This window comes from Apostichopus japonicus, chromosome 15, assembly GCF_037975245.1.
Source record: "Apostichopus japonicus isolate 1M-3 chromosome 15, ASM3797524v1, whole genome shotgun sequence".
Classification (NCBI taxonomy): domain Eukaryota; kingdom Metazoa; phylum Echinodermata; class Holothuroidea; order Aspidochirotida; family Stichopodidae; genus Apostichopus; species Apostichopus japonicus.
In genome coordinates, this window is record NC_092575.1 from 8,545,688 (window position 1) to 8,559,102 (window position 13,415).

Genomic DNA, 13,415 nt, shown 5'->3' on the forward strand with positions numbered 1-13,415 from the left:
GCCTTCTTCATAAATGCAGAAGCATATTTGCAGCACCAAGCCTAGGTGGAGCAAGGAAATGTGTTCTGCTACTGTTTTGAAAAGCAATTGATATACTCAAATACTATTGACTTCATATATTGCCATTTCAGTGAAAATGTTTAATACCTTTCTCTTTTCATTGAAATTGAAAGTTTTAAACAAGAATCTTTATTGTGGTGTCATGTCAAGAATTTCTAGAATCATGGACCGGAAAATCTAAATAGGTTATTACTTTATCCTTAGAAATGAAAGGAGAACTAGAGGATCTGATGGATGTCATCAAGAAGACTGCCAATAAAGTTCGGGGTAAATTAAAGGGTAAGTATCTTGAGCATCAAATAATTCATTTTCAAAGTGCTATATCGTTTTGCTTGACGAGTAAATGGTCAATGTCCACCACTTGCGATGTTTGTTCCAAAGACACCAACTAGTAGGGTTTTCTCATATATCATATGGCAATATGTCGATAAATGTGTGTGTATGAGTGGATTTAAAAAGAACACTATGATGATAATGTATGCCTTAAAAAGGAAATAGCTGCAATAAAAGACCCTTCCAGTTACCATCCTAACCAGGCTAATGGCTAATAAGTCATACAGTAGATGTGATGAAAGGTTGTTTTGGCAGTTTCATGGTGCCAGTTTAAATTGTAAGCTGAACATTGAGAACATACAGTCTTAATGGGAATTAAATGTGTTAAATGGTTGACCCTTTATAGCCAAAAGTAGAGCTGTTAGAAGGGAAAGAAAAGACGTCACTCTTCTTCATTGTCTGCCTCGTCTGATTCATCGGCTTGTCCCTTCCATCGGTTAAAGAGACAAGCCTAACCCTGACAAATCGGGTCCTGGTACAGCTTCAGAACCACAGAGCTCACAAGAGCTACCATTGGGAGAACTAGAAGTCCTCTCAGCATTGGACACCTGATAGGGCCGGAAGGATCTTACTCTCAGAGCAGTTCTCTTGAAGGAGACAAATAAATTGCGTCAGAGGACTCCGACATCTCATTCACAGGCGTGGATATTAAAATTGAGGCCTTCGACAGAGTGGTTCAGATAGTCAAAAGTGTACTTGGATTCCCTGAACCAACCCTACTGATGGTACCTGAGGAGAAAGGCACACGGCTGGCCCTCAATGCTTCCAAGAAACCTTACCAATTGTGATCCTGGTAGACGCGGAATGCGAAGTCTGTTTCCGCCTCACCAGAATCTGCCAGAGAAAAAAACTTAGAGCTGCTGGGGTTTCACTGACACATTGGCTCACAGGTCCAATAAGGCGTTAAGGGATGTCAATAGAGCCACAAGTGTCAGCTTGAAATATGCATATAAAGGAGGAGGCCCGGGTTCGAATCCCGGTGGAGGCTGGAAGTTTTTTCACTGTGCTGGATTTTCAAACTCATTACAATTTCAAATATATATATTCATTCGCCTTCGTCGTTTACCTCCATTTCATATATATATTTAAATATTTATATTTGTATATATGTATATGTATATATATTTAAACGACAATCGTAATGAGTTGGAAAATCAAGAACGGTGAAAAATCTTTCAGCCTCCACCGGGATTCGAACCTGGGCCTTCCGCTCTGTACGTGGACATCCTAACCATTAGGCTATGGACCCTGATTGTATGTCCAGAGGTTCGAAACCTGAAAGGTATATGGTCATTTTCACAATCAGTGGTGTAACTTTTGTACACTCAGGGCCAAAATTTCAAACACCATATATATTGAAATTTTTACTAACATCACATGTTAAAGGGTTCAAATTTTTGTAACTTCAACTTTTCGGAGCTTAAACATATACGTTTATGGGTGTAATTTTTCGGTGACTGTATGACTCTAGGAAACTTTAAGCAAAAAGATATATTTTTAAGCAACCATATTTACACAGTGTTAAAACAGTACTCTGTTTCAAGTAAACTTTAAAATGCTTATCATTATATGTTACTTAAAAATGAAAAGGATTTGGCAGAAAGTTTTTATTACTATTGCAGATATTTCCATGTTAACTGAAAATTTATTGGAAATCAAGGATTGTTTTTCTTAATTTTAACTTTAAACTATTTAAAAAAAAGATAAGGCCAAGTCAAACACCCTGAATAATGTCTCCTCACAGAGGGCTAATATCCAATCCAAGTTGCCCAAAAATCCATGCAGTTTTGCAAAAGTTGGAATTTTCCCACTTACGCGTTTCGGAGGTGACGTTAACATTTTACATGTGTTTCGGAGGTGACTAAAATGTTTACAAGTTGTTGTAAAGGCTTTTTTTGCTAATTAACAAAGAATTAAACACTTAAACTCAATGTATATTCATAACATCTTTAATCAAACACTGATTTAAATAAAAAATATCTCTGCCAAGCAGCAGAGAATGTACATCAACTACCTGTACAACTAGTGAAACAAGTGAAAGAATACAGAACACAGAATACAATAGTTTTATGTTATAAAAAATAGGTAAATGTCAGGTAAAGCAAATAAGGGCATTTAAAAAGCAATTGTAAACATTGGGTTGAAGTCTCTTACTGTGGCACTCATATTGCAAATGATTATCTCACATACAACATATTGTATATACCTTCAGTCTCTTCTGTTTCGGAGGTGACGCTTAACGTTTACACAACCCAGAAGGCTTGATTCATGCTAAAACACATAGAACTTACCTTGGAAAGTATGAAAAACATTAGAAGGATATGTTGATAATATTTTAATGACATTCATGATACTAGAACTGTGACTGCTTTTGCTGCCATTCATGATAACTTGGAGACAATACTGTATCCATTCAAAATCATTTGGTTAAATTCACACTGTTTTGGCTAATTGCATATGAAATATTATACCACAAAGAAATGATTAACATTGCGTAGCCATTAGCCATTCTGACTGCTAGTTACAGTATCATTTATGTTGGTTACACTTTTGGCAGTGAAACTGACTGTCACATTCCTGTAACCTTTTACAAATTTGAAGAGGACATTCAGTCTATTATTCTGGAAAAAACACTTCATTAACATGACCTAACCACAGTCTATCAAAGTTTTAGTGAAAAGTTAGGTTAACACTTGTCAAAAACTGCATAAATGATGGGCTAAAATCATTTAACAGCAGCTTGGCCTTGTTCACATTTAAGAATGCACCAGTACTTCAAGTCCTCTAGGGAAATTAATTCCCTTAGTGTGAACACTCCTTTACTCATACTTCAAGTCGGCATGCAGTCTTAAGAATTTATTCTGCATTCTCAATAAATGTGATGTGAATGGTCGGAGACTTAATTGTGACCCGAGATTTCCGATATATCAAGTTGCTATTGGGCGGGTAGTATGTTCATGTATGTGTTTGTCAGGGCGTTGCCCTTCTTAACAGAAACACTACCAAACGATGCTATTCGTGAACCCATTTCATTTTCTTTGAACCGATTTGACCAACACTGCAGAAAAGACGCGATAACGGTTGTGAGACAAAAGCAAACTAAATGACAGGACTTCCACTTAAATCTACTGTTATAGCCTTAAATTCATTGTACGCCGTACTGACAGATTTTTGAAGAGGCCAAACTCTGTAATTTGATGGTTATTTCAAAACGGATGATTTTAGGTTCGGCTGCTATGGAAGTTAGTAAAAGGCTAAAACCATTACATCTGGCCTGGCCTATAATGAAGTTGCACTTACTAGCCTACTGTATACAGATACAGTAGACCTTACTAGGTCTTTAGACCTAACATTAAATGCCTTTAATGTTAGATTAGCCTCAAATGCGACATCAAGCAGTAAAACACTGACTAGCAAGATCGTTTGCTCATCCACTGAAGGGTTTGGAAGAAATTCAAATCTGGGTTAAAATGTTATGGTAATGCCAGTACGGAGTTGTTTGAATACAGTTAACTGTTTATGTGCGATGATTACACGTTGCTGTGCAGTGGTGAACGGAGTAGTACAGTATGTACTAGTACAGCACATAAGACAATGGCAAAGCACAGGGGGAATGTAAACAGCTGATATGACCTTTATACGCCTGCGCAGTATATTAATCTCGCAAACAGACGTTCTGAAATGTGAATGCGTCTTGTTCTTAACTACAGTAGTTAATCCTCCTCGCCGACTTAATATCAATAATCGCCCAGGTTGCATTCTTAAATGTGAACAAGGCCTACTGTAAGAGACCATCTGGAGCAACAATCTAGAGTTAAATGAGTTTTCACTCTATAAAGGTTAGTTGTTTGTAATTGGTTGTTAAAGGCATTGAAGACTCGCCCCAAACCGTGTGCGGCCATCTGAAAAATGTAACTTTCTGTTGCTTGCAACTGACGTTTTGTTCGTGTCGCTACAAAGTGCAGACAGTAATGAAACGTGATACCTTGTTATCTTTAGCTGGACCTGAGATGTCCATCACTGTATCGTTTGTACAATGTGCTGTGCTGTACAGTAGCTGTACTGACTTACACTAGTGTCTATTAACGATGGTAGCAAGCTGTGTGTGTATTTTCTGGGATCGATGGTGGTGTCTAACACTTCTGTTACACCTCATCGAAACTAGGTCAGATTACCAGCATTAGACGTTTCCTTTTGCACCAGTCTTCACTCTTCACACCCTTTAAGAAAAGGGAGGGGAATTCCCTGTTCAAATTTTATGTATTTTTGGGAAATCTCTTTTCAGACAATTTGCTGTGATAACAACAGCTCATTAAAGAAGCAATAAGATTCTTTGTTATTGCTTCAAATGTTACAGCAGCAGGTCTACATATTGTGAACAAATATTCTGAACTTTTGTAGGATATTTACCTGGACCAAATAGTATAGCCCTCCGTGGTTATAGTGGGAATCATGCAAATTAATGTGTATACTGGTACAGGTCAACATGGTGCAAAATTAAACCTGCGAACATGTACTCAACAGCACTGTAGAACTCACAGAAGGTAACATATAACAGCAGCACAAATGTATGCACTAGTAGAATATTTCAGAAATATGCTCAAACAAAGGGATAGTTCAGTATATTACATGTAAACAATCAATGTCACCTCCGAAACAATAGCAAAGACCACAGGCAGATTGAGCTAATATCTGATAAATTTGTCCCATGTTAATAAAGTTTTAAGAACTGCATGTTTGGTGATTGTGATCTTTTATGGACAGCACTTCATTACTAATCGATCATTTCATTCAAGTTTATTAATAGCACTAATGTAAGCAATGGTACGCTATCTCTTGTCCAGAAAGGGGAAAAAGTGGCAAAAAGACACATATTTGTAATTTATTCATCAACTGTGCATGTGAGAGTTTCATTAATACTTTGTTCAGTTTGTTACAGTGTTTTCTAAGGTAGATCAAGTCATCCTTTAGCATATGATGGTACACAAACAGCAGATATGTAAAAAATGTAGTGTTAACAATATTGTGTCACCTCCGAAACATTAATTAATAGTTTAATTCAAATTAAACATAATTAATAAAAGACCTTTTAAAAGATATTATCATACTGGTTGCTACACCTCTACAGAATTACTGTAATATGAGTTTTAGCCAAGGAAGATGTTTATTGGATCAGTAGGGTTCAAATTTCCAACTAACCTGTTTCGGAGGTGACAAGGTGTTTCGGAGGTGACGCATGTTAACGGAAAGTTAAGAATCTCCCAGAAATTAAAACGACTGGTCATGTTGTCACAACTTTTACTCAAATATTACATTAGGGGGTGAGGTATATTTTAATAAGTTCAAAATGGCTATACTATTGTTTACATAAATCTTGGGCTGAAGAATGCTTTGTTTCGGAGGTGACGGAAAAGTTAACGGAAAAGTTAACATTAAATTTGAAATTAACACAATTTTTTTAAGAATTCCAAATGAAAAATATTTTTGGGCCCAGATATTAGACACATTAGTTATTGTAATAATGCAACCTTACTTAACAAAATTTACACTGCTTAACTAGAACTTAGTTGCAGTCAAACTTAGGTACCAATTGTTAACGGAAAATGTCACCTCCGAAACGACAAAATCTAGCCACCGTTCCTTGGAGAAGGAAAGGAAGGAAACCTGAGGAACACAATTGCATTTTAGTTTGGACACTTGTTGATAATATCAACCAAATAAGAACTGGAAAATACCTTCCACCAATAAGTACAGGCTCTGACAAAAACAGTGTAGTTGAGAGTGTACGGCTGAACTAGCATATTTTAAGCATATTTATGGCCACCAAATCAACCTGAAGAAACCGAGAAAGTTCGTTAAGCTACCCAAGGTAGACTTCACTTAGGATGGTCAAATGGCAAAAAATCTAAGAATTCTGGTATTTGGTCACTGAGTTACAAAGCAATAAGTGCCAATATTGGAAGTTACACCACTGATTGTGAAAATGACCATATATAAACCCTTATGTTTATACATTTATATATACATGTATATATACATGTATATATACATATATACAATGTTTACACATATATACAATGTATATACTATGTTTATACATTTATACATGTATATATACATGTATATATACATGTATATAATATCTTAAAGTACTAATTTAATCCTTTATTTGGTATTTTTCTTTTGACAGTTATGGAGCAAAGCATAGAGCAAGAAGAAAGTTCGCAAATGAACTCAGCTGATGTCAGGATTAGAAAAACTCAAGTAAGTCTCACAGGTAGTTTAGAGTTTAATATATAAAAATGAACTTTAGAAACCCATTGGTTCAGAAATCAAACTTAAGTGCAATAATGATTCTAGGCTTATAAAAAGAATCAAAAGGTTACAGACACATTTTGAATGATGACAGAGAAATTCAGAAGAAGTAATTCAGGAGAAGTAAGTTATTACAGCACTGATTTCGCTTAATTCCCGTTGAAAAAAAATCAACGATCAATAACAAACGTTGAAAATCGATAAAAAAAAGTTGAAAATCGGTTAAAAACGAATAATTTCATTGACAAGATTTAGACTACTGCGGGCACGGTTGTCAACGAAGTTTCAACGAAATTTCCACGATAGTTATCGCGATCAAAAACCGCTTAGGCAATTCTAGACATATCAAGGTTGTGACTTGCGTTGAATCCGTAGTGTAACTACAGCCGTTTTCAGACTCCACCAGAAGTTGCCGAGGAATATTACAAACGTTACAAAAGTTTGATTGTACTGTAGATAGAGTAAGTTCTGTACTAGGTGTTTGAAAAATGATTTGGCTAGGATAATAAAAACTAGTCTTCATCGATCGTAACAAGCACATTCTACGACTCTTAAGTTATAGGCTAGTATTTAACTAAGATAAGTTTAAGTTAACTCACCAAGGAACGCAGCGTCAGAAAAACAAGAAATAAAAAAACAAAATATCCACAATGAAACAGTCGTAGCTGGATATCAAAGAGATTTTTATTTCCAATAAATTCCTGTGTTACTGACGAACTACAGTACCGTTTACTACGAACCGCGCTCACTTTCAAACTTTTCTGAGAGCTCATTCCGTCCAAAAAATCTCCCGCCGGCTTCAATGCACGCAAAATAAAAAACATCCTGTTATTTTCCCCCTAACCCAAAGTTGCCCGCGAATGCAGATGGACTGCCCTGGTAATTTAGGTCGCAGCCTGGGTCTGGGTCACCTACAGTATGCTGCTTACATGTGAATTCCCTACCCTGGATATCCCCAGCGACAAAACTTTTTTGAGAGGCTTAGTCCAATCAGAAACCTGGTTTTGTCAAATTCACGCCTACCATCTGTTATTTAGCATGGTATTTATCTTCGTGGGGGTTTAGCACTGCAGAACCTTTGGCTGGCTGCCTCTAGAAGCAAACATTTTTTTACCCCTACTGTTCGTAATGGAATGGATGTAACCTGTAACTAAGTTAATTGAAAACCAAATATTCATTCATATATATATATATATAAGTAGAACAATCCAGCAGGGATAAAAAGTTTATCTTGAATGAACCAATCAGAAGTCGTGCTATTAATAAAACTTGAAAACACCTGGCCAGCAAGAGAGTTGCAAACAATTGTTTCCATGACTACTAAGAAAATAAAGCAGTGGCTTGGGGCCCACCGTTGGGGAGAATCTGGGGAAAATGAATATATTTTCATTGCTTATTTGAGTATTGTATATTGGGGAGAGCTGATCAAACATTACTGGGGAGGGCTTTCAACTGGCCTGACGGCATGTAAATTTAATTTAATGAGAAGGGGGTGTTTTTATGAGTCTTCCGGTATGCGTCACATGAGAAGTAAATGTTTTGTTTTTTCGGTTTTATCATCGTTTTTCAAGTGGAACAGCTCATAAAATCATATATATATTTGAATATCCTTCCTTAGTTTTACTTATCGGGAATGTTTGATAAGGCGTGCAATGCATCGTTCGGAAATGTAATTTAAAGTAGAATTGAAAATGAATGACATAAAACAATATCTGTGAAGCGTGTGGAGCACAACTTTGAATATTCGTTGTGAAAGAAACCATAATGAACGCTGTTTACTGTGTAAATAAATTTCGCGGAACTGGTATTGTGAAATTATGTTCTGCAGCTTACGTCGGAGAAACTCAGAAATAACGTAGGCGGAAAGAGCGCAAGAAAATTACGTATTTAAAATCCCTATACAGCCGACAAAAGTCGATATCTCATTCTGTTTTTGAGTTATAAGCGATTTTGTGTTTTTGCGATATGGTTTTCAGCTTATTGTCATTCAGTAAGGTCGTTTTTTGTGTGTGTGTTATCTTGTTCGGAAATGATCCAAAATGAAAGTAATACTGTAACTGTTAAGTTTTTCCACTTCTGGTATAAAATTATTCCATCAAAGTTAGACTGAGTAACATGTCTCATGCCAAATCTATATTAAACAAAATAGAAAAAAAATAAGAAGAGAAAACGCCTTTTTGAAAAATGGAAGCGTCCTCGCAGAATAGGCGGGGCATCTTTATTTTGCTTCAAGTAACATGTTTTCGCTCAGAAACAAAGTTTCATACTTCAACTCTAATAAAAAACCAAATATACATCTCTAAAAAATAACTATTTTTCGTAATCTGCAAGTAAACAAAGTTTATATGTCCATTCATTGTTATTTAAATGGTTAAACAGCACTCCAACTTATCTAGAAGGAAGCCTCGTGGTACATAGCTTGTACTGCAACCTCTCAAGCGGCCTGGCGAAGTTAAGACTTATGTCGCTGTGTTTGGGATTCACAGTTAGAAAACGTCCCCCGTCAGTTTTCTACATGTTTCTTTGTGTGTTACTACTCATGCAAGTTTGAGAATGGCTCTGTGAATATTCTTACTTTCAAACGACTGTTCCAAAGTCTAGTCGATACTAATAAACGAAGTTACGCGTTTTCTGACGTTTCGCGTAACCACATATTGACCTTCTATTTCATTTAAAAACGTATCGTTGAAAATTCCACGAAGGAAATGACTGAGATAACCAATTGTTAAAATTCGATAAATTTCGATAAAAATCGGGGAATTTCGATAAAAAACGAAGAAATTCGGTTATTTTCTTTTTACAAATTTCAACGGGAGTTAAGCGAAATCAGTACTGTAGTATGTCTTTTTGATTCCTTGCCAAGGCAAAAGGAATGCATTGGTGATGGTGTGTGTATGGTCTTACTTTGCATGTGTATCCACACTAATGAGCCAACAGCAGGACAGGACTAGACTGAACTTATGTGACCAGCCATCCTCAATCGAGGCAAAGGCCTATAGGTGGTGTCGCGTCACTGCCTACAAAGAGACAGCCAAATTTATAATGAACTGGAGAGTTTTGTGTTCCAATTCCTTGGTTCTGGATGTGGTATCCGAGGGTTATCATATAGAATTCACCTCACAGCCTGTAGAGGTAGGGGGAAGGTAGCTCATCCCAGTACCCTTAGACCTCTACCACCACCAAATTCCAGGAACTCCTGAACAAGGGTGTGGTTGTTAGGAAGATGTGAGAGGAGGGACCCTTCTTCCAATTATCTTTTTTCTTGACAGCAAAAGAAAGGCAAGTCTTGGAGACAGAACTTGAATCCGAAACCACTCAAGGGTTTGTCAAAGAGATTTTGTATGAAGACATTATCCATGATCATTCCACCACTCAAACAGGGCATGTGGGCCTTGACACTGGATCTCAAAGCTGCATACTGATCCACAAAAGCCATCAAAGATTCCTGACCTTCAGTTACCTTTCATTCTGTCAAAAGCACCAAAGGTCTTCACCTTTTTTGATATTTTTAGAAGAAAATGTTTGCAACTTGTCGAACCTTTTGCAGATGGATGCAATGCACTCAATAATTCTTTGATTTTGGTTTTTAGGTGAGTGCAGGAAGAATGGCATTTATTTCTTTTTTTGTAATGCTTATTTACAAACATACTAACATGTTTACTCTGAATGCTAAGGATTTTTAGGTCTAATTAAAATTGTGCGTTGACTAAATAATGTTGAATTGCTGAAAAAAATCCTGAAGTGGTAGCTTGTGGTATGTGGGATAAGGGGAAATTTCAGTGATACCTCTTTCTTACAGTTTTGTTTTTGCTTGAAATTCTCATAAGGGATATCTGAATGGAGTGGCAGCCACAGTTGTGCATGGGAGGAGCAGTACTTATTTTCCACCAAATTTTAATCTTGAACCCCCTTAACCTCGGTTCTACAGTTGATTCTTCAGAAAACAAAACAAAGATCACAAGCTTCTAGGGGCCTCCCAACCAGACATTTATCTGCACTGTTGGTACCTTCTCCAACCCTACCCCACCCCCACCAGAAATAGCCTAGCTTCATACACCTCTGATACTGTTATCACTTGGGTCAATTTTGTGTTTAAACTTCCCTCTCCCTGTGAAAATTCTTCAAAAGGCCCTCAAGTTGTCTATCAGGGTAGAAAATTCAGATTTAAATAATAAACCAGTTTACTGTGGCTTCTGACTGGCACACCCAATAAATAAAAAAAAACAGCTATATAAGGATTGCCACCAACTGAGAGCTGCATTACTCAGTTTGCATAGAATCCTGGGTTTTCAAATTTTTATTTGTGCACATTATTGGATGAAGGCCCTTGAAGATAAAGGACACATGTAGTTAAAAGACTGGCCTACTGATGACATATGAAGAACTGACAAAGGACATCTCATCTGTGGTTGTGGTTAACACATAAATTGCAAATGTGCAGTAGAGCTCTTGAAAGTGTCCTCAGGGAGTGATTGGCCATGAATAATGTGTAGTTTGACATTTCGCTCTTTAACTAAGTAATACATTTCTTTTTGCTTAGTGATCTGCTGAACAAAAACACACAAACAGACACAAATCTCCCCACCCATTAGTCCTCGGACGATGGTAGACTATACTTCCCTCAATCGTTAATTTCATTTGCTATTCTCGATAAAACTATGCTACCATTATAAACAGTTTTATTTTTAGAAGTATTTCTGTACACCAATCAAGTAATCAAGGATGTATAGTAAAATAGTCGAACCCTCACGAGCGCTCACATATTGAATGGGGGCGACTGTATTGGCAGACAATGCACATGTGCTAATGAGCAATGCTCCCAGATATACACATATTGGGAACTCTCACGAACGCACAGTGCCAGATACTCTGTTCTCAAGTAATCATTACCTTCTTTCTTACCCTTGTAAGTATTTTATCTCCCACTTTACAGCATTCCACCCTGTCCCGTAAGTTTGTTGAAGTCATGACTGATTATAACAGCACCCAGACGGATTACAGAGAAAGATGTAAGGGAAGAATTCAAAGACAACTAGAAATAAGTGAGTTATTTAGTCTTTAATACTTCCTCTTTATAACTGAATTTGCCCAAGCATACTTAAATTGCTATTTTTGGATTGAATGTATACCATGTTGATAACAATGAACTATTGATGTCATAGAAGTTTTGTAGCAGACCAGAACAGACCAAACACAGGCAAAAAAAAATGTTTATTCAACTTTTATTATAACTTTCAAGTGTTGTTACATATTATTAAAAGGTAGCAGTTTGTGCTCCATTTGTTTAATGCAGCTCAGTAGGGGATAAAGCAAAGGATGACAGGTAAAATAGTTTCCAGTAATACCCTAAGAAGCTTAGATAACAGGTTTAACTCAACACATCACTCTACATTTAGTTTAGCTTCAACAATCAACTAAGCCAAAGTGAAACAGGTGTAATACTGGTCAGCGCGCTAACAAATTTTATAAATAAATACAGTAATTACTTTCGTAATTCTGGAGTTTGTGCGATGAGGCTTCTACAAACAGGTATTTTCCCATCATCACCCTACCATCATTATCGGTCTATTGTGGTAGACATTTATTGTCATGAACAACTTCGAATTCGAATCACAGACTTAATGTTCCCTTTATACCAAGAAGGATGAAGTTTGACATCAAGACACATGTGTCTCATCTTTCTCTGCCTTTCCTCCTTTAGAACAATGTTTGAACCTCTTTTTAACATGATCTAATGATGGCATTTGGTCTCATTGTCAACACTTCTAACACTCTACCTTGAAAACATGAAAAGCAAAACAAAGAGAAGGTAAACAGTTCCCAGACAGGACTTTGAAATTATGATATCTTCCAAACGGACAAAGAATTTACTAAGCTGTTCTTCTTAAAGATCTGTCATATAAGCCAAAGGTGATGGTTGTGTTTGTATTCATTTAAGGAAGGATTTTCTCTTTGTAATCGAGGAATTTCAAAAGCAATGACATTAACAGCAAACAGACTATCCGTCTGTTTAGAATCATATGTGAGGATTTGAGGCCATTTGTACCTCTGTGAACCATTCAGTAGTATCTCAACTTCCCGAATGAGTAGATCTGGCATAGACAGACTATCGGCATATAAATGTTTTTTACCTTTTCAATGTACGACCTGAAAGTTATGTAGTTCCAATTATATACAATCCACTACACATACAATAGCTTAAGTGGAAGCACCAGTATATAATACATACAGGTGACTGTAGCGGGAAATGATAACATAAGTGTGCTAACCAACGGACTCTTACATAATCGAAACATCTCGACATTCTGTATCCTGCAAGAACAGTACCCCCTTCTTGGTTCATCTGTACATTAAGGCAGGACTCAAAAAAATCCTATGCACTGGGTGCTGGGTGCTCCTATTACTGTATATGGACTATCGAACTTGATGACTGAAAAGCCCATTGGCTACCAACATTCAAATTTGCCAAACTTCACTAGTTGAGCGTTGTATTGCACAAGTGCGTAAGCACAGTTGAAATTAAACATACCTGCTTACACCTGTCTTGTACTTGGACAAAAATCTGGGAGAGAATCCAAGAAACATTTTACACAATTAAAATTTGTTAAGGACTGCATTTTTCAGACTTTAAACACACTGAAGTTACCAACAATGCAAGAATTACTCTGTGACATTAAGAAACATTTGCTAAAAACTTTGAAGCCTAT

At 36.7% G+C, this 13,415-nt stretch overlaps 1 protein-coding gene and 1 long non-coding RNA gene across 5 annotated transcripts in view; both read left to right on the forward strand.

The window, feature by feature from the left end:
* LOC139981641 (syntaxin-like) overlaps positions 1-13,415 on the forward strand; it is a 65,802-nt gene that overhangs the window by 17,658 nt on the left and 34,729 nt on the right. For all 4 annotated transcript variants that reach the window (XM_071994183.1, XM_071994182.1, XM_071994181.1 and 1 more), the window contains exons 4-6: positions 265-339; positions 6,584-6,657; positions 11,642-11,750. In XM_071994183.1, coding sequence (XP_071850284.1) covers positions 265-339; positions 6,584-6,657; positions 11,642-11,750 — 258 coding nt within the window. The remainder of the gene's footprint in view (positions 1-264; positions 340-6,583; positions 6,658-11,641; positions 11,751-13,415) is intronic.
* Positions 6,668-11,641, forward strand: LOC139981642 (uncharacterized). The gene is made up of 2 exons (XR_011797901.1): positions 6,668-7,862; positions 7,911-11,641. It is a non-coding gene; the product is annotated as an uncharacterized lncRNA (long non-coding RNA).